The sequence below is a fragment of the Lipomyces tetrasporus genome, assembly GCF_029532465.1.
Source record: "Lipomyces tetrasporus strain NRRL Y-64009 chromosome Unknown POJ06scaffold_1, whole genome shotgun sequence".
In the NCBI taxonomy this organism is placed as follows: domain Eukaryota; kingdom Fungi; phylum Ascomycota; class Lipomycetes; order Lipomycetales; family Lipomycetaceae; genus Lipomyces; species Lipomyces tetrasporus.
In genome coordinates, this window is record NW_026611596.1 from 756,703 (window position 1) to 780,962 (window position 24,260).

The following is a 24,260-nucleotide window of genomic DNA, read 5'->3' on the forward strand; positions in this document are numbered from 1 at the left end:
ACAATAAAGAGTACCGAGTCATTGCAGGTAAAAAGCCAGGAACATTCAGACGCCCAAAATGCAACTGCCAGTCGCCTGGAATGAACATCCTTCGCCGTCATGTAGGAAGGAGATGCCATCAAAGTGATGAATTTGCTGTGGCCAATGACCCGGAGATTATTTCTGAGCAGAGTGAACGTCTGGACCCTAGCGATGACGGCGAGCAAAGGGAGGACATTATAACTGAAAATGGTATGGAGATATTCGAAGCCTAATTGGACAAGGGCCGGTTTTTATAACTTCATCTAGACTGCCAGCATCTCGAGCGCCTTTAGGGTTTCAAGTCGATCCCCAGACCCCGCGCTCGTAACAGCGTCCATCGTTTACTGATAGATCGCGGACTAATTCAGTCGTATATATTAACATTAATTTTTTACTGTTGTTCTATTAATAAGAGCGAAGGCCATAAGTCCCCCCTGTCGCCTATGGAACTTGTTCGAATTGCGGCGCTTGATGATTCTTCCCGTACGTCGACAATCGCCTCATCTTCGCCTTTAGAGAAAAAAATAAATTTCCGCCATGATACAGAACCCAGTCTTTTTCATTTACCTTTTTTTGCACTGCTAATTGATTTACAAATGTTCGATTCTCGGCCACCTTGGCCCAGCAGCCTTGGTTGTTTTGGCGCGCACGCACAAGCCGACTGGACTTACCCTGCTTCCTGCCAGTCGGACCGGGCAGTCGGACCAGGCAGCGAGTTGCCGGGCGAACACGACACGGTCAAATGTCAGATGCAGCTCGATGTAGTGCTTCCAGAAGCGATGTCGAGGACAGTTAACGCGAAGCTCATGTTCACTTTGCATGCGATGCCAAGAGATCTAGTGAGATTAAGGCAATTAGCGGGTAATTATTTAACGGGTTTTAAGCGAGATTCAGGGGTAAATTTGAATCAGGTTCAGACCCCTGAACACAGCTTACTATTGTAGGAAACAAAATTAATAAAAAATAATCACTTCGCGATACTTGGTTTCGATCCAAGTAGGGGTGGACACGAATGACGAATATATCTAATCACATGCCCCATGTGACCAGAGTACTAAGCCGCACAGTCAAAATAATGTCATGCGGCTCAGAAAGCGGCGACATTTGCCCTAAACCTAAACATTAGAGTTTGGGACAAACCAGGGAACTTCGGAAGAGCATTTTGCGCTGTATCTCGATGGCTATTGATGGTATCCCAATCGGGTTAGCAGCAAAAATGCTTGGTCCGTCTAAATCCTGCGAATAAACCCTGAACACTGCGTCTCGGAAACTTGTTCTGGGCATGTTCCGCCCAAGTATGTGCATCATCAATCAATGATATCGACTTGCTTTTGGAGCATACCACCGCGTCTCAGGACCAAAATGTGCCGCCATAAATATCGAAAATAACGAGGTCTCAGTCTCACTTTCTGAAGCAATGTATGTGTATTTATAGACCAGAACGGGGAAAGTGTAACTCCGTTGGACTTTATTTTATAGCCTGTGCGGCAGCAAGCTATCAGCGAGGCTTTGGTACGGTGACCCCAGTCACAATTAGGCTATCCCTAACCCCTACGGGGGATATTACCGCCATGAGACGCGTACGATGTCGGCGACTATGATACTGTCTCGGCTACGCATGCGGGGAAACTCAAATTTATCATACTCCGTCAGTAACTGAGAGCTTACCCTTTAATTTATTAACAGTCTGAGGCATGCGTCATACTCAGTTACCCTGAAGTCCTATTCTACTTTATAATTCAAAAATGTTCTTAGACAGCAAAAATGGTATTCTGAGTGCAGTCAGGCGGATTCATGTTCTTGCGGCTGGCTCTAGCCCGCGTTGGCGGATCCATTGGGGCGGCGGCTTGTAGACTACCACACACTGTGTAGCGGGGCTGAACTGGACGGGGATGTGTGTACCTATATCCAAGAATACAAGACTTCTTGCTTGGTCTGGCAGCGAAGACAAATTCCTCCTTATATCTTCTGCCGACCTATAGTCTATTGCGCAAGCAAGTCCAAAAAGACAGGTAAGCAAATAATCAAACAACATGCAAGTAAAACCAAAGCACAAACAAGCACACAAGAGACACACAAGCAGCAGCATTGCTGCATCAGCCGCAACCGCTGACGTCAATCCCGACCATGACATTAACGCTGTTCAATAACCCGGTACCGACCGACATTCCGGTGCATGGGATTTTTGCTGGCAGCCATGTTCCTTCCACCTCTTGCTTCCTATGTTTGAATTGCGGGAATAGATAAATGGCAGGCTTTGCTAGCTAGAAACAATACTTCTGAGTGCTACTGGTCAGCATAGCTACAATGAATTTTTCCCTGTGTCTTGTCGCTTTCTTTTCATGCTTCTGTATTCTAGCTCTTCGAACCGGTGCAGTAGCAGTCGACCACTGTCATACTTGTGGTGGAGTACCGACTCCTACAACGTCTGTGCTTGATGTGAGTATAGAGATGGCTTTTGGTAGTGGGTCTCGACCACCCGTTCAGGCTGATGAAGTCGTCAGTTGAACATATCACAACTATGACGGTACCTATCGAACCACTTCACACCGAATTCCATTATGCGGAATACCTCTATATAAACGATTTTCAGCTTCTCAAATGGTCAGCATTCCCACCAAATTCAACATACGCAGGGGCCTGCTACTCTGGTAATATTGCACTACTTTCTGACGGCAGCGAAAAATCAATAGGCTTCGGTACCCCTGACGGTGAAAACTATAATTCAAACTATCGATACCTGAACCTATCGTCTATGGTGAGTTCAAAATGATTAATCTCCAGAAGTCGTTGACGTCTCCAATAGCGAGTTACAAACTTGGAAAGTACAGATGTCTTTGTATCAATCATATATGGGATTGCAACTGCCCATAGTGGATTATATTTCAGCGGGTCCTATGACTTCCAAATTCCCAGAGGAAGTTCACAGCTAATAGTAAATGGTTTCGAGCGAGAGGGCATGACCTATGTTGGGGGTTTCTCGTTACTATGTAAGAAACAGGCTGGCAAACAATTCAATTCAATCAACGTTATCTACCGTGAGGGCCAGTTGGATTGACCAACCGAGGGCCCCGATTGAATTGATTGAATTGAATTGACAATTGATACAGCAATTAGTCATACAGTGTAACAACCTCGACCTCCACCTCGCCGTCGCCGTCGCCGTCCTCCGGCCGACTCACTACCCCTGTATCGTCGCCCGATTCCTCGTTGAAGTCGTCCTTGACCGGGTCTGAACCTTCTTCACGATGATTCTTGTTGTCGAGGTCCGGAACGTCCATAACGCTATCGCGAATGACCCCAGCCTTCAACCACGACCGTACTGTCTGTGCTAACCCGATTGTTGTTGCTTCAAGCCGTGACCGTAGAGGCGTCACCATGAGGCCACTTGACGAGAAGAGCCTCTCGCATTCAGCCGACATGGGAGGGATAGATAAAATATCAACGGCCATTTGACAAAGACGAGGGTATTCTGACCTCTTGTTGTACCAGTATTCCAACGGGTCCTCCACATCAATATCCGTAGTAGCCGTGCTAAGCTGCCAACGCTCGTACTCGTCATCGGGGAGGTCCTTGGGCTCGTCGAGGTCCGGCATCAACGGTGGGCCCACAGTATCGGAATATTGATCGAATGGACTCACGAACGAAGCTTTGAACTGCAACGGCCGGAAGGTAGTCAGTTGATTACTGATCAGTCGCTTCTTGTAGTCAGAATCCCATAGTCGTTGGACCGCTGCCCTCGCGTCGATAATCCACGATTTCCGGGTTGACCACTTCGTCTCAAAGTATCGCCACCTGTACCTCGGGTGGAGGGCAACGGCAGCGTAATAAGCCGGACAATCTTCTAGTCGTTGGTAGTACTTATCAAGTAGGTCCCAGGCACAGTTGACTGCAGCCTGCCACTGAATTCTGTAGCTATTTTCGACCTCTTCTTTCTTGGCCTTTTCAAGCTTGTCAAGAAGGAATTCAAAGGCAGGTACCACATGCCAGATGAGGCCGTACGCCTTGAGGCACCCGTCAACTCGGTCTCGGAGTACTGAATCGCCTTGAAGGATAAGGAGGACGACGTTGAAGTTGTAGAGGAGCTTTTGAAGCTCATGCAACATGGACCAGTCAGAATCGGTCAACTTCGAATCAGCCTGAAGGCACAGCGGTATATCCTTTTTCGATCGATTCGAACGGCTGTATGCCTTCGCTTGATTGTCCCACAAGTCCTGTCCTCGATAAAGTTACGTAGCTTCAACGCCCTCTCAATCATGTAGAATTGCGACAGCCACCGGGTGGCGTTGTCAGAAACAAGATGGAGGACCTTGATGCGCTTCGACGGGTTACTTTCGTTGTATTCCTTCTGCAGCTTCAAGAACGCCTGCGTGTCCCGAATACTCTCGCAAACGGTCTCTGGCAGAGATGAAGCCTTTCGACAGCGGGTTCGTGAGCGAGATAGGAAATGCGTGATAACTGGTGTCGCCAACCCTGATAGACTTATTGCTTTAAATGATTGGTCAAGTTACCATGCTGCTCACATCTTCCCACTCTCTGGCGAAGACTGGTTCATCAGGAATAGTTTTTCTCGGTGGATTACAAATAGAGCGGGAGAGCGTGACACTGGTATCAGTTCATGTCAGAACGGCCTACTGATGCTATCCCATATACATGAAAAGTTTGACAACTTTAGTATTTCCATCAATCCAGATGACAACTACAGGATAATTACCTTCAGGGACGATGTTTTCAACGTTGGTGGGCGTCTACTTGACCCTGTTTGTCTAGATCCTAGCGATGAGAATAGTGTAAGGGACGAGCTCCTTCGGTGGCACTTCCGTCAAGCGGTATTGGCCAACATGAGAGGGGCTGGGGAACCAGTTTTTGAGACAGACTTCCCACCAGGAAGCGATATGGTCGGGGAGATCCGCAACGGGCCGGATGCAGTAAAACGGATGGAGGCAGAACTATTCTCGCGATTAGGTGGGTTATCGCTGACCTAGAAACCTTGTGCTATTGCGAGATAGAATGTTTGTGAATCTTGTCTCGGTCGAAGTAGTGGGAGAAGAAGATGAGCATCGGTGATACCATCCGCATGTCACCATCACACTTTCTTACTCTCCTGACGGCGACTCGTAACCCTTAGCCACAGAGCGTGGCCTACCCCTCGTGCCCAGCGTTGGCCTTCCATATCTTGCCCATGGCTTTCCTTGTCATTTATGGGTCGTTTACATGTACATTTCACATACCTCCAATGGATCACTTGTTCCTTTGCGTTCTTGTCTGGTCTTGGTGCGCAAATTTCGAGAGATCGGAAGATATAAAAGTTTTTTCTTGATATGCTTTAGTGTAAAAATGTAGTCTTAAAGATATCACCAACTCCTCGTAGGATTTATTTCTTCCGATATTTAACAATTGTATTGCGTGGGTACGGGCAAGCATTAGGGCTGTTCCGAATACAAAAATTCGCAGTAATCGTATTCGTTGTTCGCAAATTTTATTCGCAAATCCTGAGCAGTGCGAATAATATTCGTTCGAATATTCGCATCTAGTCGCGTGTCCAGCAGTAGTTTACCATTGTCCTCAATTTCAAGAGCCAAGAGAGCCGCTTACAGCCTTCCAGCTCAATTGACGTAAGTAGTAAATTGATGGCGAGGTATGCACATTTTTTCCTCTGTCACCGAGCGAGAGGTTGGCCTTTCCAGGGACATATATAAAGACTGGCACACGCCCAGATTCAGCCTCTTAGTCCGTTCAACAATCCTTACAATCAGTATCTTCCGAACCATTTACTTCTAATTTTCGGGATTCTATAAATTGGAATGGAGACCAGAGGAAACTGTCTAGATTACCTGGCACTGAATGACGGCTACGACGCTGAGTCTCAAACAGCTCGCTGTTCTAGCCCAATTCTAGAGGCCCGCAGACGCTGGTTCATCCTCGTCGCACTGTTGCATCGGTCAGCCACAGTCATATACAGAAATTGATTCAATTATTCAGCTAGCTCGTTCCGAATCGATATTACAATCGCAAAGTCTTAATTCATTTATTGCAGGGTCATCGGTTAGTCAGAAAGTCCCAGAAGAATCATAGTTTGGGCCATACTTCACCTGTACGGAAACACGCAGCGAGTATAACCGCACCATAAAGAGGGGAATTTGGTAGTATACTGGTACTGAAAGACTAATCTGCGGCTTTTTCTCTGATACGAACAAGGTGAGTTCATCGAACTTTGCAAGAACACGGTGAATTTGCGAAAGCCGTTGCCAATCACTTATTGAGAACGGAATAAAGTCTGTCTCATAGTGCATGAACTTCTCAAGCTGGTACCTTGACTTTGAGATTAACCTTACGTCAGATGAACTTCTAGAGCTAGTAGCTTACCTGCAAAGCATCACTTAACATCCTAAAGGTCGAATTCCATCTCGTATCAACGTCATACTCTATGAACTTATCAGGAAGATTCATGCGCTTGCAATTGTCGTTCCATGCCTGCCTGCGTTGAGGACTTCGGTGGATCCAGAGAGCTATGATACGAAGCCTTGCAAGTGGTTCAAGGGCCCGAAGAGACTGGTGTTCTCCTTCATCAAGGTTATCACAGATAGCATCAGCTTCTTCTGTATTACCAGACTTGAGGGCAACAAGGATATCCTTAACAATGAGGTGGATGATGTGGGCCAAACAGCGCACACAACTTCCTAAACCACGGCATAAAGGGTTTGTCTCGCACTTCGTCTGCAGATTTTCGGACAGCATTAACGCCATCCGCTCATTGTTACTAGCATTGTCGCCAGCTATCGATAGCAGTTTGTGTTCAAGATCCAGTTCTATAAGCACTTCTTCGACTGCTGTAGCCAAGTTCTCTCCACTATGTGGTCCATGGAGTTCCTTAAACTCTAAGACTTTCTCTCGATAGTCGAATTCCTCTGTGAGCCAGTGGCCAATGATACCGAGGACTGGGAGGGTATGCTTGCTGGTCCACACATTAAGGGACAAAGCAATTGTTTTGCATGTAGCAGAAAGTTTCTCTTTCAATCTAACACGTTGGAAGAATCTTCCATAAGACGCTGCCGGAGGGTTTGACGAGAGGTAAATGGAAGTGACATTCCCGGCATATCCTTGAATATTTGCCGGAAGGTCGGTGATTCAACGACCGTAAAGGTATTGCTTGCTACTAATAACCCAGCGATGGAGATTCTTTTCGAGAAGCTCTTGAAATGTGAGTTTTCCTTGTTACCCCAGAGGCTAACAATAGTAGACTTTGGGGCAGCAACAACTGGCTCCGGAACACCAGGCGGTAGAATCCCGTGCTTCTCCTTCAAATGGACCCGAATATTGGTGGGTACACGCAGTTCAGGGCCCTGAACCATGGCCGACAGACCGACAGTCCCTAACAAACGCGCCGCACCGCCCGGGGTTAGGGCGCTCATGTGGTTCACGGTCGTGGTTCTCCATACTAACCAAGGACCGACAAGGACCGACAAGGGACCGACAGGCGACCACGGACCGACCAAGGTTAGGGTCGCCTGGACGTAGCGGCCCGGGCACCCTGGCCCTGACCGCTACGTCACGACGTCACGACGCCACGACGACGACGACGACCGACCGACCGACCTCCTTCGTACTGGGCGTAAGCGTGTACTCTGTAACATCAAACCGCCTCTCGTTTTGCCTCCGTCAGTGAGTCCGATCTAAGACTGGCGAAGGGCAAGATCCCAACGACGGCTATAGACATAAAAGATAATAAAAAAGCCAGGCATGACACTCAGGAGAAAATTAAAGAAATAATGTGGAATTTAGGTGCGCAAATAATCATGTTAGGGTTAGGGTTAGGGTCGGTGTATTATCAAGTAACATGTATATTTCTATTTTTGCCCTAAGTGAGGCAACGTTTCAGCTTCTTCGTTACCAGTGGAGGGTAGATAAGGATTTATTATGTATATAGGGGCTTAGCCAGAAAACAAAAAAGGACAGTAATCATCCGCATCTCTTTCCATCAACTGGAATCTCCCCAGTTGACAAAGTGTCTCTAGAGCCTTTTGTACAAGCGCCGATTTCCAACTGACCAGAGATAAATGTACCAATGCTTCGAAATACCGATGATTATTGGCTGCTTACTGCTGTTCAGGCTGCGTCGGGGTCAGGCTTCTGAGAAAGAGAAGGTCTTGGCATGTGACATCACTAGCGGTTCAGTAAATTACCGGATTGAGCAAATGAAGCTTGGTGGACAAGCCTACAAGTCACAATTACGTGGAAATCTCTGCGAACACAGTAAAATACTGAAAGCATAACCTTAAACTGACAAATCGTCATTGATCCTCAAGCTGTCGTTGTGCAAGCCTGAGTAAAGGGTAGACCACGCGTGTCCGTCAGCGTCGCGCCAGTTCTACCTGGACCACAATATCAGCAGTATCTATGCCATACTTGTAGTCACATTGAGCATAAGCAATACTTGGGATCTAGTATGCGAAATTAGTTGCGCCGGTTGGCCTTGTCTTCAGCGCTGGTTGCTCAGGCCATATTGACGGGGGTGATGGTGGACTCTCTAGCCGCCAAGTCTGTGCCGTTGTTCGCAGCTCAATCCTGAGCCGGAAAGAGTCACGGTCAGCCGGTCAAAGGGCTGGGCATCGGGAGGCCTACGAATCTTTGTTTCTGGGCCTGATAAGGGTACGTACAGTATCGTCAATTGCTATTTGATATAGGCGCTAATAACTCACTCTAGGTGTCCCCGGGCTCCGAGCGCAATGGAACGGCTACAATATCTAAAGTGTTTGTGCTTTTTGATAGAAGAATATCAAATGGATAATGAAAACAATAAGTTTTTTTGGAGAAGGCTTCGGTGTGACACTATAGAGTTAAATTACTCAATGGTGACAAGGTTTCGCGGCGATGTACTTCGGCTTCCCCACGATGAATGTCCCTTATCTCGTAACGCACCGTTGCCCAACAATCCGCTGCCCAAGTGTCATAAGGAATAAGCATGGCGTCAACCCCTTTTAACTTGTACTCATTTGCTGCCTCATCCTTTATCGAGTTTGGTTGATCTTTAAAACTACTCATCATCAATCTTCGCGAGACACGAGGGCCTCCTAACGCAGCCAACTTATTCTGTTTGGTCTCTTCATAAGCCCTCAAAGCCTCCTTGTAGACTTTAGCCGAGCCGCGTCCTCGCTATCCTGCTGGCAATCTTTATTTATTTGATTAACAAGGGCTTGAACGGATGCACTGATGTCATTGGTATGCAACTTAATTCTACCTTCTCTCATAGAGACTTCCTGCAGAACTCTGACTTTCCACTCGTTTACAAAGGACGGTAAACCAAGCCTATCAAAAGTAACTGCTGCAACTCCAGGGTCAGGGTGTTCGCGAGCAAATCTGCTAATCTGATCTACATTGTTGAGTGTCCGGGAGAAGACATCAAATAAACGCAAATCTTTGGGAGAAGGCCTTACCTGAAGTTAGCAACCACTTCACCAAAGTACTTTCCAAGCGCTTCATCCTGTGTCAAAGACTCACGAACCGTCGATGGGGGATAGAGTGCCTTCATGAGCGCCTCCTCTTCCGAGTACTCCTTATTAGTTACGATTCGGTACTATTTACCATCAATGTCAAAGACTACATATTTGTAGGACTTCGCACCGGGCGGTTCTTCGGTTTCCGCTTGGGATTGAGCGCTCGAAAGAAGACTCCACTCTGAGGGAGCATGCCGAACTTGCTGACCTTCGGAGACTCCTGGGAACCGGGTTGGGTGTCTTCTCCGGTAGCTCCAGAGGTAGCTCCTGGATCTTGAACAGGTGCTTGCAATTCGGACATTGGAACGACATAAATAAAATAAGAATACAAAATAACTGAAAGTGGAAGGAAACTGGAACTTCCTGCAATTTACAATGCTCGAGGTGGTATTTCGAGACGATTTTGTCGATAAACTGGTCAAGACAAAGCCGCAAAGTGCGTTTTTCACGGTCATGGATAATCCGAACATTCAAAAAACTCGTAAAGTCGGCCATCTATCGGATTTCGTAAGCTTGCATCAGTTGATCACAGAGCGCGGTTAATTGGTCGCAATAAATGGGAGGACCTAAGATTTGGAGTGTCCGTAGGCGCGATGGTGGCGGTAGAAAAAGCACCGTGCAGGAATAAGTGCTCCAGGGTCCTCGAGTTGGGCAAAATGCGCTCTTTTGCGACAGCTGTATGAAGACTGCCGTGTTGAGATCATAGCTTTGTCAGTATGTCTTCTTGTTCTTCCTGAGCGGCGTGGTTCACTTCGTCCTGAAGTCATCGGACTCATTCGGGTGAATGGATTGAGAGGCTGGCGTCGTACGACCTGATTCAATATGGTCCATGTTCCTGCTTTATTTCTGGTAGTTATGACACTTGTAGGCTCTAGGGAATCCGGCTCTGGTATTTCTTCTAAGTTCACTGCTTCAACAGGGGGGCGTCGGCCTGGGTGTAGTTAGTCCTGCAGATATTGCAGATATGGTCCCTGGCTGAGCTAAGACTATTGTGTCCGCTGATTAGACTCAGGTACAAGCGCCAACCTCGCATAATGAAAAATGATTTTCGGTTTCCAACGTCGCGGGCGTAGAGTCATCGAAAAATTTGTGAAGCGTATAAAGACAAGCATTAGCGAAGAGCGGCTCTGAAGGAAATAGACGTCATCAGTCACTACACAGTCAAATTATCATTGCATTGATCTCAATTATTCTTGCATATTCTCTATGTTCTTTGAAACTAGAAAATAATCCAAATGATGTCTGCTGGATCGGCTGGAAACAAATACGACTTACGTAAGCTATAACTAAGTTAACCTAACTTAACTTAACTTTAACTCGAAAGATGTAAGGAAAGCTTAGAATAATCCCATTGTCAAGGTTGGACTCGAGAAACCCTAACCATGTTCAGCATTTCCCGCGTCACGTCGTTATCTTCGACAAAGGCTAAGGCCTTGGCATAGCCGATCTTGTCCGCGCTGTATACTTATCCAATGAGGACTGATCTGATAGATCAGGAGTCTGACGAGCTACCTCTCCAATTCATCACCATCACAGGCCTAGCTGATGCAAAGAAGCCAGATCTTGCTTCTCGCCGGCTTGTACGTGCACAGGCGAGAAAATCCGCATACCGATCAGCTACACATGCATTGACATCTGTTTCCGTCAAACCAGAAGGGCCACTCACATCCAAATTCAAGCTTTCATCATGGCAACGGCGGAGCTCCAAAAAGAAATTGCAGGAGGTGCTATCGGATTCACTGAATTTCAGTGATGAGCCTCCCCTGCTAAGACTCACCGCCGAAATTGCACCAATAAATGATCTACCGATTCCTATGAATACAATGACACAGGAACTTCTTCATTTTTGTATGTCATTCTCGTGTATTACCGTTTTGGCATTATATCTAACTTTGAATGCCGATCAATTTGACATGCGCACCAACAGTTTTGCCCTGAATCCGGAAGGCGATTGGTTTACTATTGCCAGGAGCAATCCTGCAGCCCTTCATGCATTTTTATCTACAATTGCGGTCTTGCGCAATCTGCATTTGGGGATCGGCGATTCCACGGCAGTGTCTCATCACAGAAGCGAGGCCGTTCGATTTATCAACCGGGAGCTCAACGCGACCGGGCAGCTGTCAGATGTATTAATCGCAGCAGCTGCAGTTTTGGTGAACGCAGAGGTATGGGCTGTATTCAAGTGCTTGACTACTGAAACATCAGTCTACGAATGCTACGCTATTTTTTACTATTGGGATAAATGTGTTCTGATGACAAGTACAGGCTGTTGAAAGCAATTTTGAACGAGCGTCAGTTCACATGCGCGGACTAGTGGCAATGGTCCAGCTTCATGGTGGTTTGGAGAACTTTCAGCGTTCGAAGTCCTTACAGAGAGTAATAACTTGGTGTGTGGTCACTTGTCAATGCAAGTAGAGTTCTCAAAATAATATGAACTAGGGCGGACTTTTGTTATGCGTCGACTTGGTGTTTACCGCTTTCATTCCCACTACTCAAGTCGCTGTCTAGTCCAGTCCTAAATTCAAACTCTACAGCCTTCCAGCCAAACGCGCACGAGAAAATGAGCTTGCAACATTTAGATATTGTCGATCCTCACATATCAGTCCTGAAGCTATTGGCGATGTTGCGCTCCATCTCGGAGGCTATCTCGGCATTTCCCGATGTCGGTGGTGATCGAGTCGCTATCGGCAATTCTATTTACGTGGCGGAGTATGAATTGCTCTCTCTACAATTGCCTCGCCCTGGTCGGATCACGGATGTGATCGATATCTCCGAATGCGTACGTCTGGCAGAGCTTTTGTATCTTCATCTTGCGATCCGAGAATTACCTTTAAATGCGCATAGACACCGTGGCCTAGTTGAGAGATTATTTCATTCATTGCTCCAAACGCAAGATTTAACGAAGCTGATAGCTTCGGAGACGACTCTGATTCTTCTCTTGTGGGCTTTCTTTGTGGGAATGGTATCAGTTACTAATCCCGCACGACATACGATTCTCGTGAAGAGAATGGCTGAGCTCAGGAACGTCCTGCAGTTCAAACACTATACAGATTTTGCCAGGGCTTTGAAAAATGTTTTGTGGTTAGATCGCTTCAGTGAGCCGTGGTCCGTTGCCGTTTGGGGTGAGATTGGGTTAGAGTCTAGGATGGATTTGGAGGGATCTATAGACAATGAGCATTTTCTAGAATGGATTTGGAGGGATCTATAGACAATGAGCATTTCTCGACTGATTAATGAAGCATGTAATGTCTGCAAAGTGGGATAGATGAAGAAATGGATTTATGGTAATGGGAGTATTAAATGATGGCGAAGGGCAGAGTCATCAGCCGGGATGGGGATGCTGAACAATAAGTATGCAGCATCAACGGCGGATATATTACTTTTGCATTACGACTAGCATGATGTACACAATATGGTACATAGTGACTACCCGTATATGCTCACATTATTGGCTGTGGTATGAAATTATACGGTCGGCATGTTTTCAGTACTACAGGCATTTAAATGTAATCTGCTGACCAGACCCATCCATGAGGCATACTGGTTTGCCTTGATCCGTTCAAACCTTCATTATGAAAATTCTGGTAGCCATTTTTGATATTATTTGCCCTTTTATTTGTTCTGTGCTCGTTCTCGTTCATAAACAATAAATCCCTAGCCCTCACGGGCAAAAAATATGGCCGCTTGGGTTGTTTAGGGCTCAGGGTTTTTCAGGCACTGATGGGAGCTCCGTTTACAATTTTAAATGGCGCTCCAGGTGTAAACGAAGCTCCCATTTGAATCTGCACTTGACCTGGATCAGACACGAAATTTACGCGTTAGGAAATAATTTTGAGTAAGGCCTACCCTACCACCGCGTAAACGCGACTCTAGTAATTTATAATACAAGCTTTACTCGCTAATAATTATCTCCCTCTAATTTCTGTTTCGTATCAATATTTGATATTTTTGAAATTACCGATTCAGGGTTCAAACAAGAGGCCTGGGTAGACGCTTTGGAGGTCGTCCGATCAATAGCTCCTTCAAATCTTAAACACGTCTTATCGATCGAGAAGTTAAAGAACAAGAAGTCAAATTACAAGACTTAGGGATCGGCACGGATACACGGATAACGGATATATCCGTGGATATCCGTCGCGGATACGGATACGGATAGAGAATACGCGGATACGGATACGGATACGGATAAAGTAATATTGATTAGTCATATCCGTGGATATATCCACGGATATCCGCGGATATCCGCGGATAAAGGTTAACAAATAATGCGCAAACTAATAAAATTGGGAGAGTTTAACTGAGATGCGAAATATTCAGCTGATAGCGAGTGGTTCGGTGCACCGGGTCAGGGTCGCAGGGAAGTTGGACTGAACATGATTTGACTAGTAGCAACTGCAATGTACTGTCTGTTGCATTTCTACTATCTTAACTCCTATCCATAATTTTTCTGTAACACTTTCCATATCTTAACTCCTATCGTTTCCCGTCGCTTGTTCCGTTGTTGAGCTGCTCTGCTTTCGCCTATCCCTTGTTGGGCTTGTGATCCTGCGGCTCCAGGGGGATAGTGTCATGTCAGGGGGGAATTTATGCTTTAGCGCATTGGAACTTCACTTCCAACACTCAGGCACATTCGTATTCAGTGAGGAGAGGCGGAAGTGATAGAAGTCTAGACGGTACTGTCCCTCCTTATTTGAGGTGTTTTCATATGTATATATAGACCTACGATGTCCTTTAATTTCGACTAGAATCTTAGACCGAAGTTCAGTCCATAGTACTATTTTCTCTATATCCTACTCTCGTACCTAGGTTTGAATACGATGGATTCCAACTCTGATTTGCAAAATACTCAAGGGCGCCCTTCTAGAACGAAGCGTCCTGATTATTATGCCATGAATTTGGGTACTGATAGTGAAGGCGACTCTGACGAAGGTTTGCGTTCCCATTCTCGTCGTCGCCTTGAGGTGAGCCAGTCGAGTACAGTTTCAGATGATATCGTATCTCCTGATGAATCTGCATCGCAAGTTCTTGCAGTCGATGCGGAGAGCAATCTCTCTCTCTCTCCAATCATTCGAAGTCGGCCCATGCCGCCAAAGTCGTGGGTATGGGAACATTTCCAAACAACAGAGCTCGAAACGACATATATCCACAAGTCGAGTAAAAAGAGCCGTCCAGATAGGCTGATTGTGTGTACTCGCTGTTCCTGGACTACAACAGAGGCAGTCCTTCAAGGGTCCTCAGGAAATTTGAATGTACATCTCTCATCGCAGCACAAGATACTCAAGCCTGGTACTTCAATGCCATTGTCTACTCCTAGAGCTTCAAGCGACATCACATCGTTTCTGAGCAAACCTGTTCGCTCAGTTGAAGAGCGACTAGAAGAGAATATCTTGCGTTGGATTGTCCAGGAATCGGAACCATTTATGGCAATTGAGTCTCAATCATTTCAACGAATATTTAGAGATCTACCCGGTATTGCACTGCCTTTCAATTCCGCAAGCACGGTTAAGCGCCGCCTCGTTTCAAAATTTAAAGAGAGCCGGGAGAATCTCAAGCAGGAACTTGATACAACCTGTGCGACAATAGGCTTATCGCTTGATGTATGGACCAGCAAGAATCATCAGTGTCGCAAATAACAACGCTAATGAGAACTGGCTGTTTGAGTGGTGGAACGCCCATAAAGGAGAGTATCCGCAAATGGCGCGAGCGGCTCGGGATTTCTTGCCATTGCCAGCATCTGAAGTCGCTTGTGAGCGGCTCTTCAGTAGCGGCAGGGATTTGTTGGGATTGCGGAGGCATAGAATGAATGGAGAAACTATGAGGCTCTTAACATTGTTAAAGAATTCCTATGATAGTTCCGAGTAGCTAAACTTTAAGTCTGCGTCAGGAACTGCTGCCGACGTCACGTTGTTCGGTTCTTGTTGTTTGTTGCGTTGTTTTCGCATTCGTGCTTTGGCATTTGCCGCTGTTTCTTTTGTGCTTCGTTGTATTGCGTTCCGCTTCGCCGTTTGGTTGCGTTTTGCTTGTTGCGTTAGTAGTTGTTGTACTTTAATATTCATCGGGCATATAAATCCTCGTTTGCTTTGTTCTATCATACGCAAATATATTCTAAACACTAATAATCATTGACTCAGGTACATTGTGTACCACAGTCACAACATCCGCCTAGTATCCGTGACAAAACGATGTGCTCAATGCAGCGACAGACTCTCGGCTAGCGGAGTACTGAGTAACGTGAGTTGATTCAAATGGATAGATAGAGCAGTACGGCGAATTACAGTCCCCCGTTATTGACTGCTGGATCGTAGAAGTTTTCATTCCAATTAAGCCCTATTTTGATTAGTCATATCCGCACTATCCACGGATAGTGCGGATACGGATCCGGATAAAGCCAATTTATCTGGATACGGATACGGATACGGATACAAGCATTTTACACGGATACGGATACGGATATGGATAAAGCAAAATCGGCCTGGATATTATCCGTGCCGATCCCTAACAAGACTTATTACAAAATTGTAGAGACGTGATACTCTGTAGATTGGTCAGAAAGGTGGTGTTTCGGTAGGTTTCGTTAGCGTAAATAGAGTTGAAATGGAGGTCAGACCTCCATTAGCTTTTTGTATGGGAAAAGGCGGCCACCATTTCAACTCCATTTACGCTAGTAAAATGGGAGCTCCATTTAACCTTACCTGATTCTTTAGAAGGTGTGATTCTTTTTGTGTATAATGGCAGTACCATTAGAAGGTGTGATTCTTTTTGTGTATAATAGGAGTACCATTAGAAGGGCGATTCTTTTTAGGTTTAATGGGAGTACCATTAGAAGGGGTGATTCTTTTTTTTTTTTTTTAAATGGGAGAGCCATTAAAAAAAAGGATCAGGCCCTTAGTAATGAGGGGGTGTAGCTTTATCCTGGGCCTTAATTTCGTGCGGCGTTATGAACTTATTAAGGTCTAAACCCCTGAGGCTAGTGGGACCGATAGATCCGGTTGTCGCGCAACAAGACCGCCGACACCTTACATGTGGATTGGATTCTTAATAGAGACTGAAGCCCGAACCATGTGCACATACGTCCTTGGTTACCTACATATATAAGCAAAGATGTCTGAAGAAGCGGATCTTCTGATAGGGATCGGCACGGATAATATCCAGGCCAAATTTTCCTTATCCATATCCGTATCCATATCCAGGTAAAATATCCGTATCCGTATCCGTATCCATATCCAAGATATTTTGACTTTATCCATATCCGTATCCGTCGTATCCACGGATAGAGTGCGTGATTATAAGCCTTTTCCGAGTCGCGAGCCGATTATAGGTCTTCGTTTTTAGAGTATATTTTCATATTATAAAAACAAAGCAAACGTGCGTCTGTTTCTATATGACTATACTTCAGATGAACATTATAGCAAGATATAACGAACTAAAACCGAACAGAGCGGCAGTTCAGAAAAAACTAGCGGCACACGCCGAAGCACGAAAGCAAAAAAAACAATTACAACAGCCAATGTTAAACAATAGATCCCTGTAACTCGCCCTACTTATCCGAACTATCATATGAATTCTTTAGCAACGTTAGGAGCCTCATAGTTTCCCCGTTCATTCGGTGCCTCCGCAGTCCTAACAAATCCCTGCCACTGCTGAAGAGTCGCTCACAAGCAAACATCTCGGGCAGCTCTTGCCATTTGGGGGTACTCGCCTTTATGGGCGTTCCACCACTCAAAGAGCCAATTCTCATTAGCATGAGTATTTGCGACGCTAATGACACCGTCATCAAAATACCGGTCAATGTCAGAAATATGCTTTGACTGGCCCTGGAGCTTTTGCAGAAGCCGTAATTCTGTAGAGGGATTGGTCTCCTTGAATGCTAAGGTGCGCACCGGCAGGCCACAGAATTCCCAGGCAGCAGATGCTTGGAGGGAAGACCAGGAGGTCACTCGCCTCGTGAGAGATCAGATGATGGTCGGCAGAAGGAGCCCGTCCCTCCATTTTAGAGGGAAAGAAGCTTTTCTGGCACCTACTTTTAGTGAAGAAGATCTTCTGGCGTCGGTCCTGTCTAATAGTTCAATTTTTTGATGAGAGAATATGAGGCGATATCAATTCCTGTGACATCTTCTGCGCGTAGATAAGAGCACCTCACTTTCACTGCCAGGGCAAAGTCCATCTTTAAAACACGGAGCCCTTGGATGGCTTCGACGTGCTCGTCAACTTGCTCATAAGATATTTTATTGTCGATGCTGAAGAGTAAGTCTATTTGAATTGATCTGTAAGATAGCTTCTCGCCGACAACCTCGAAGCCGTCAACTGTTTTGAGATGGTCCAGAATGGTCAGATCACGAATGAGGATGTCAACATCCTTTGTCACCCTCTGGTGGCCGCGAAAGTATGCAGCAGCACCGCCAACAAGAATAAACATCATAGGGATTGAATCCCGCAGGGCGTGGATACACGCCACGACTCTCTCCGAGTAGTTTGACATGCTTATTCAAATTGATTGGCAGAGGTGAGCGAGTAACAAGGTGATCCATATACATAAAGCGGACAGGTTGAACCCGAACGCCTTGTTTGTTGATACACCTTGATCGGGAAAAGCTCTGCAGCACTAAACCGGATGGGGCAACGCCTGGTCACAAAGCGGCTTATGTTAAGCCGCGCCACCAAGTCTTGTTCCCCTGACCTCTTTTCCAGTTCTGCTTCGAATGTTCACTCAATGTCCACCAAAATGGCCGATTACGTTGCAGACGGGCCCGTTCATGAATCGCCCGAGTGGGGCCTCTATCATCTATCTGAACATCTCGAGGATCACAGCATCAGACACTGTATCGCTGGCGATGCCATCATCTCAATTCTAGGCTATCCATTGGTCGTTTGTGACTTGTACCTCGCGGTCGCGGACGAGCAACTCGAAGATGCACTCACCGTCATTCTTCAGCAAGGATGCCAGCAAACTGGAGGCCGTGATTGCTATGTGGATAAGAAGGCGACGATTGCCCCTCTAGGCTGGCCAGGGTATAGACTAACGTCTTCTGAACTGCTACCTGCTACAGTTATGCTTGTTCCCGCAAGTTTCTGGCATATGGATCTTTCAGTGTCAAGTTTATCAGAAAACACTTTCTTGCATCCTACTACACAATGTCGGTTTCCAAAACGATTATTTTATTTGGATGGTATGTATGTCGTGATATGCACGTCTTCTCCTTTTGTCTTTTTCCTTTGCGTTCAATCTTCGTCTTAGCCTTGGGCTGATTCTTTCCTTACTTATAGCTCTGGTCAATGCTATCGTCGACGGAGCGCTGAAACCGGGTTGGAATATCCTTGTATCTGGGTATTTTGAAATGAAGTATCACTATTTACTCGCATGCCTTTCTCCAGATACTCTTATAGGTCTGCCCCCGGAGGATCGGTTCTTTGTAGACTTGTATGGCAGACTCCTTCCACCGTCGACTCGGCAGAAAGTCTGTTTTAATCAACAGCAGATTCGGCACGGTCTGATGACCGTTGAAGATGCCTGGAAATCGATACCGAGGAAAGCTCTTGAATTCGATGCCCTACAGCGCAAAATTCGGAACCATGGCTAGTTTAATTATTTGTGGCGCCACCAGATCGCTTGCTGAAATTTTCGTTTCGGATGTCCATCTCAGCTTGGATACTTTAGAAAGACGTCTTTTGACAAAGGCATATGTCTTACGCCTGCAGGGCAGGAATCCGCCTCGTTAGAGTGAATATGGAGGAGGGTCGCTCTAGCCAACTCGACGGACCTGCGAAGAAAAGGATGACTAAGAATTGCATTTTGGTCATGTGGTTTTGTTACACTGGTATTCTTGGTGGCATACATGCTGCCGTAGTTGTTGCGAGGCTTGCTAATATCTGATGTTTGACCACTAGCCTGGATTAGGATTAAAACAATGTTGGCAATGCTCGGCTTCTGCGTCTTAAGGAACATCTTCGCCTATCCAAACAAACAATTTACAATGCTCTAATGGTCTATTGTAAGTGTCTTGTCCGTCAGAGATTGGGATGGTCATTGTGAGAGCTGAATATCAAAGAAATGCTAGATAAGACCTGGCACTGCTGCTCCAGTGCTCCTGGCCAATTTTCTGATCAGGACGATCGGCCCCAACTCTGTTTGGCCTATTACATTTGTACATCGGGTGAATATGCCGACCTACTTGCGCTAGTTCCCGCACAGGAGGCAAACTCAGTAACGACAAGTAAGGGAATTAGAATGCATAATGTGACCAGGAAGTAGGAAAGGCGACGGACTGACCGTGCGACGAGGTACCGCCATGGTCTTTCCATATATCGTGACTCATGATGACATCGGTGAATTCTCAGGGGAACTGTATAGTAATGCAATTGGCTCTGGCTGGCAGTCTGGATTTCACACCGCACGCTGAGCAATTCTGCACTGGATGCAGAGCACAACGTCCACATCGTCCTGGTTCCGATTGTTCGATAAGGAACGGTCATACTGTGATATAAATGGGTATACTTTTCAGCCCATTCATTGTGATTTGATTCTTTTTCCAGTCTGTATTTCAGGTCGTTTTCGTTGCTTCCATTTTCGCTTATGAACCTCACGAAATACGCGTCGTATAGTATTTCTATGCTAACATAGTCCTTGTATCTTAATATAATCAGGGTCTCAGAGACAATACTTATTGCTTGTATATAAGTGCAGCAGAAAGCCTCTCAACGCTGGTAAGCTTCCACTGGAAGTCAGGGCTGAAGGAGACAAATGGGATTATCCGTCGGAAACCAGCTCGAAAGCATGCTCTGTGACTGCCCTTTAGAGTTTTCGTTTCAAAGACAACTCCACGATTCGTGGATCGTTACAGAGCTAGTCGATCAACATGATGGACATTAGCTTGGCGGTATCAACGCATACGTTTATCCTGAAAACCGACCGGTGACTGATCAGGCCCGAGCAACTATGGAAGACCTTGTCCACACTCCTCAGCGCCGTGTAGTACCATTGCGTCAGTGCTACTCGACTTATGGGTTGTCGTTGACTCGTTGTCGGGCAGGGACGTTTACGAATATGACCAATCTCGCGAAACAAGTCCTCATCCGCACGATTCATAGAGACCTTGCGTACTGAAGGTTACATCATACAGTGTGAAACTCACCACGGACCGCACTCTCGAGGCTTTGTTCTTTTGAAAGCCAGATGACGTCCAGAGGGCTCGTCTTTATGCTTGTTTGTTATAGATACGGCAATAGATATGGCGGTGTAGCACAGGTACGTCATGGCGCCCTATAACAAAATATTCTGGGCACACTCTGACGTTTAGTCAGAGCCGCTCTGATGGCAATTTGCAGAGCCGCTCCAAGAAAATGTTGTTGTCACTCTGACGACTCGTCACAGCGAGTCAGTGAACAAAATAAATGGCACTACCCATACATCTGAAAACTGTTTGGACAGAGTCACTCGATCGATGTGAGTCTCCCGCCGCACACGATCCACTATAAATTACGCTTCGCCAGATAAGACTGACGCAACTTGATACTCTTAGCTCTCTCCAGATTGGCGAGCTGCTTTTATATCTTGGCAGCCTCAAGTTTGCCGGACTCCGATACCTATGATAAATGACACTCCCGTTAGCAATTCCTGATATAGACTCAATAGTAGTTTTACCTTCAGCGTGGTAGTGAGAGCCCTATAAGATTGCCGGCAGCTGGTGGCCGAAATTCGGATTGATTGTGGCTCTATTCCTTGTTAATTGCCTCGCTAAATCGCTAATTGATAACTTTTAAACGGTACCATTTTCAACCCTGCCATCCCCTCCTTGCGCAACATCGGTGATCTCTCCATCCGCTTCACTCTGCGTGTCCTGCAGTGTTTCTTCTGCGACATGTTCGTCACTGTCCTCATCAACAATGCGTACTTGATATTCCGCGCTTAAACGGGAGCCATTGATACTACCGTGCGCACCTCGGAAGTATCCCGAAAAAACACAACTGCTGCCCACTGGCCCTCGGCCAGAGACAGCAGAGGAAATTCTAGCTCTAAATATTCGCACATTCGTATCTGGATACCCACAGGAACATGCTTCCACTTTTTGTACGAATAAAATGTGGTTTGTAAAAACCCGGTATCTAAGTGAAATAGCGGTACCGTCATCTCTTGGCACCGCGGCGTCAAGGGCCTGTAGGCGTATGGGTATGTCCTGTCCGACAAGAATAATGGTACCATTGGCACCCTGGACGGTCAGCGGGCCACGTTGAACGGGTTCAAGCTTCATGGCCTGCACGATTTTCGGAGAAATGAAGTTTCCGTCGGACCCAGTATCGTATAGTATTCGTATCTCCCGTTCTTGCAACCATGCCCGACCAATCAACTGGCCGCGGCCCTGTGCGGCGTGAAACGGAGTTGCCCTCGTAGAAACCACGCCCGCTGAAGTGACGACGTTCAGTGGGCGGTAATGTTTTCCGCATCCGGATCCTCGGGGCTGGTTGGAAAAGTAACCGCTGCGCTGTGTCGATTAGCTGGGGTTGCACAATACTGAGCCGTATGGCGTCTTTCCCCACACTTGAAACAACGGCCCTCGTCGCGATACCGTACGGTCGGCCGCCGAGAGTCGAGCGGACTGACGGTTGTCCGAAGAGGTAATGGGGCGTTGAGTGCGACTCCGGTTCGCCTGGTATTCGCGTTCGAGTCGGATCGCCTTGCGTTTGACAGCGGCGTAATTTTCTAAATCCACATCCGACCGTCGGATCTGACTGCGGAGGGCCGGGCATAAAGAGCCGAAGAAGGTAGACGCCGTGGTCGCGTCCGGCCGCCGGCCAATCGACTTGGGCACAAAGGGTCTCAAAGTCGGTAATATGATCCAAAAAGTCGCCTCCCTTGTACCGCAAACTGAGGAGCCGTTCGCGTTGATTGGCCAGACGATCAGGGTCCTCGTAGTGTGTCGTTAACGCCTTGCGGAAGGCGGCCCAGTCCTACAGGACACGCTGGGTGTCTTTTCGGTAAAATTGCTGAACCCAGTCCGATGGCCGTTCCCCGAGCCCAGTAATAGCATACGCGACTTTAAACTCATCATCAGGGAAACCGTCACTATAGAGACGGAAGGCGAGCTCCAACCGGTTGAGGAAAGATTGGCCACCAAATTCGGTACCCTTGAATTCGCGTGGCTTAGTGAGGTGTGCGGCGGTCGGCGCGTTCGGTTCCTCGGGGGCGGCCTTCCCGCGGTAGGTCGCACGGACTTGGTCGGCCTCCCGGCGGGCAATATCTGTGTCGGCATCCGCCTGGGCCAAGGCTTCGCGGAGGTCTCCCTGGCAGCCTGGAGGTCGCTCGGCTACGGTGGACTCTTCGATTAGGGACTGGAGGTAAATGCTATCGGAGGCCAAAGCGCGGAGGACTGGTTCCATAATGTCACGGTCCAAACCTCCATCCAGGAGTTCCCGAATGGCTCTGTTGATTTGCTCCGGGCTGGCGGTAGCACCACTGGCCCCGGCAGCGTCGTGCCATTGGGAAACATCTTCGTCGTAGTCTTCATGATGCACGCTGGCAGCGTTAGCGAAATATGCACGGGTGGGTCGCACCATTGTATTCAAGTAAAATATCCGGAAAAAATGTTCGTAGTAGCAGCTGTAGCCGGTTAAAGGCAGGTCGATTCATATGTAAGGATCTAGTGGGTGAGCTCCTATGAATCTTAAGACCTCGCGCTGGGCGGTACCAGCTTGGCCAAAAGACCACGATAATCAATCTAGAGTTGATTATGGCCCACTGCGCATAGTATAGAGGCCGCCGCCACTAGGATCCTGACAGGGAGGCCTTGACTGTGCGAGCAGATTTGCTTGCCCCTGAGAGTATTACGCTGCTTCTATTGACTGAATCGTGGCCACTCGAGCGAATTGAGGCCCTCGGGCGATATGGAATTAGGAGTAAGATAAGGCGCTGCCGTTATGCTAAATTCAGCAGCGGCAGGGGCACCTATCAGCCCCTGAACTGGCGCACTTGCTGAGCTTGTTTTCGAGCCGCGCGTTTGTCGGTTTGCGGAAACATTTTAATTGACGCTTTCGGATCGTCCCATCATTAACATTCTTAATATTGAGGGTAAAATATCTCATTCAGGTCGTTCATCCTTCCTATAAGAGTAATGGCCCTGCCAGGAGTTGCGGAGGTGAGGATGATTACACACAGCAAAGTGAAGATGTAAAGACACCCTATGGAAAGAGATTTTGCACCGGATTGGTCATTCTGAGGCACTAGGTGCGCTATTCAGACAATGACTAGGTACGCTACTCTGATGTACAGAGCATATCAGCAGGAAGGACCAGGTCCGTCATTTTGTAGTTGGCCCCAGTGTGTCACTTGAAAAATTTGGCCATAGTAGCGAAAACACAATGACACACTGAGTTCACTAGTACTTAGTGCAACAGGCTGACGTGCCAAGTTCATCAAGGTGATGTACCAGACCGCATTCCTTGATTCAGGTGTTTTGGTTTACATTGTGCTGTAATATCTGCTAAATAAATAACTACATATATTGAAGATCTAACTAGATACAGATATATACAACCCATCTACTATATATACATGCCTGCTCATATAGATGACAAATTCGACATGTACTATCCAGCAGGTATATATACCAGACCACCCAATCATTCCCAATCCCTGTGCCCTCTGTACTCTTGCCGGCTACCATTACGCTGACCTTTCCCCGGATCCACCACCTCAGTGAACCGGCAACAGAGTGGTACAATTCTGCAAATGTCGTAACACAACCTGAAAAACAA

The 24,260-nt window shown here is 46.9% G+C and overlaps 7 protein-coding genes across 7 annotated transcripts; 4 read left to right on the top strand and 3 right to left on the bottom strand.

Moving 5' to 3' along the window:
* Positions 1-2,328: 2,328 nt before the first annotated feature.
* On the top strand, positions 2,329-2,794 carry POJ06DRAFT_191059 (uncharacterized protein; the record flags this gene model as incomplete). The annotated part of the gene is made up of 2 exons (XM_056184827.1): positions 2,329-2,464; positions 2,526-2,794. The coding sequence occupies 2 exons, from the start codon at positions 2,329-2,331 to the stop codon at positions 2,792-2,794; spliced, it is 405 nt and encodes a 134-aa protein (XP_056047108.1).
* A 1,594-nt stretch (positions 2,795-4,388) lies between these two features.
* Positions 4,389-5,000, top strand: POJ06DRAFT_176502 (HNH endonuclease-domain-containing protein; the record flags this gene model as incomplete). Its single annotated transcript, XM_056184730.1, has 1 exon — positions 4,389-5,000. A coding segment is annotated over one exon (612 nt), but the record flags the coding sequence as incomplete, so codon positions are not given.
* A 3,850-nt stretch (positions 5,001-8,850) lies between these two features.
* POJ06DRAFT_284580 (uncharacterized protein) lies at positions 8,851-10,306 on the bottom strand (the record flags this gene model as incomplete). Its single annotated transcript, XM_056190169.1, has 5 exons — positions 9,643-10,306; positions 9,524-9,595; positions 9,456-9,495; positions 9,210-9,391; positions 8,851-9,174 (listed from the first exon to the last, which is right to left on the bottom strand). The coding sequence occupies exons 1-5, from the start codon at positions 9,814-9,816 to the stop codon at positions 8,851-8,853; spliced, it is 792 nt and encodes a 263-aa protein (XP_056047110.1). The 5' UTR covers positions 9,817-10,306.
* Positions 10,307-10,962: 656 nt separating this feature from the next.
* On the top strand, positions 10,963-12,723 carry POJ06DRAFT_298132 (uncharacterized protein; the record flags this gene model as incomplete). Its single annotated transcript, XM_056190642.1, has 3 exons — positions 10,963-11,680; positions 11,781-11,902; positions 11,955-12,723. Exons 1-3 carry the CDS (start codon positions 10,988-10,990, stop codon positions 12,721-12,723), a joined length of 1,584 nt encoding a protein of 527 aa, XP_056047111.1. The 5' UTR covers positions 10,963-10,987.
* Positions 12,724-17,611: 4,888 nt separating this feature from the next.
* POJ06DRAFT_242548 (uncharacterized protein) lies at positions 17,612-18,034 on the bottom strand (the record flags this gene model as incomplete). Its single annotated transcript, XM_056186238.1, has 1 exon — positions 17,612-18,034. A coding segment is annotated over exon 1 (383 nt), but the record flags the coding sequence as incomplete, so codon positions are not given.
* A 203-nt stretch (positions 18,035-18,237) lies between these two features.
* Positions 18,238-19,093, top strand: POJ06DRAFT_264490 (uncharacterized protein; the record flags this gene model as incomplete). Its single annotated transcript, XM_056189010.1, has 2 exons — positions 18,238-18,682; positions 18,780-19,093. The coding sequence occupies 2 exons, from the start codon at positions 18,238-18,240 to the stop codon at positions 19,091-19,093; spliced, it is 759 nt and encodes a 252-aa protein (XP_056047113.1).
* A 2,175-nt stretch (positions 19,094-21,268) lies between these two features.
* POJ06DRAFT_284591 (uncharacterized protein) lies at positions 21,269-23,063 on the bottom strand (the record flags this gene model as incomplete). The annotated part of the gene is made up of 3 exons (XM_056190170.1): positions 21,269-21,986; positions 22,081-22,457; positions 22,500-23,063. The coding sequence occupies 3 exons, from the start codon at positions 23,061-23,063 to the stop codon at positions 21,269-21,271; spliced, it is 1,659 nt and encodes a 552-aa protein (XP_056047114.1).
* Positions 23,064-24,260: the final 1,197 nt, after the last annotated feature.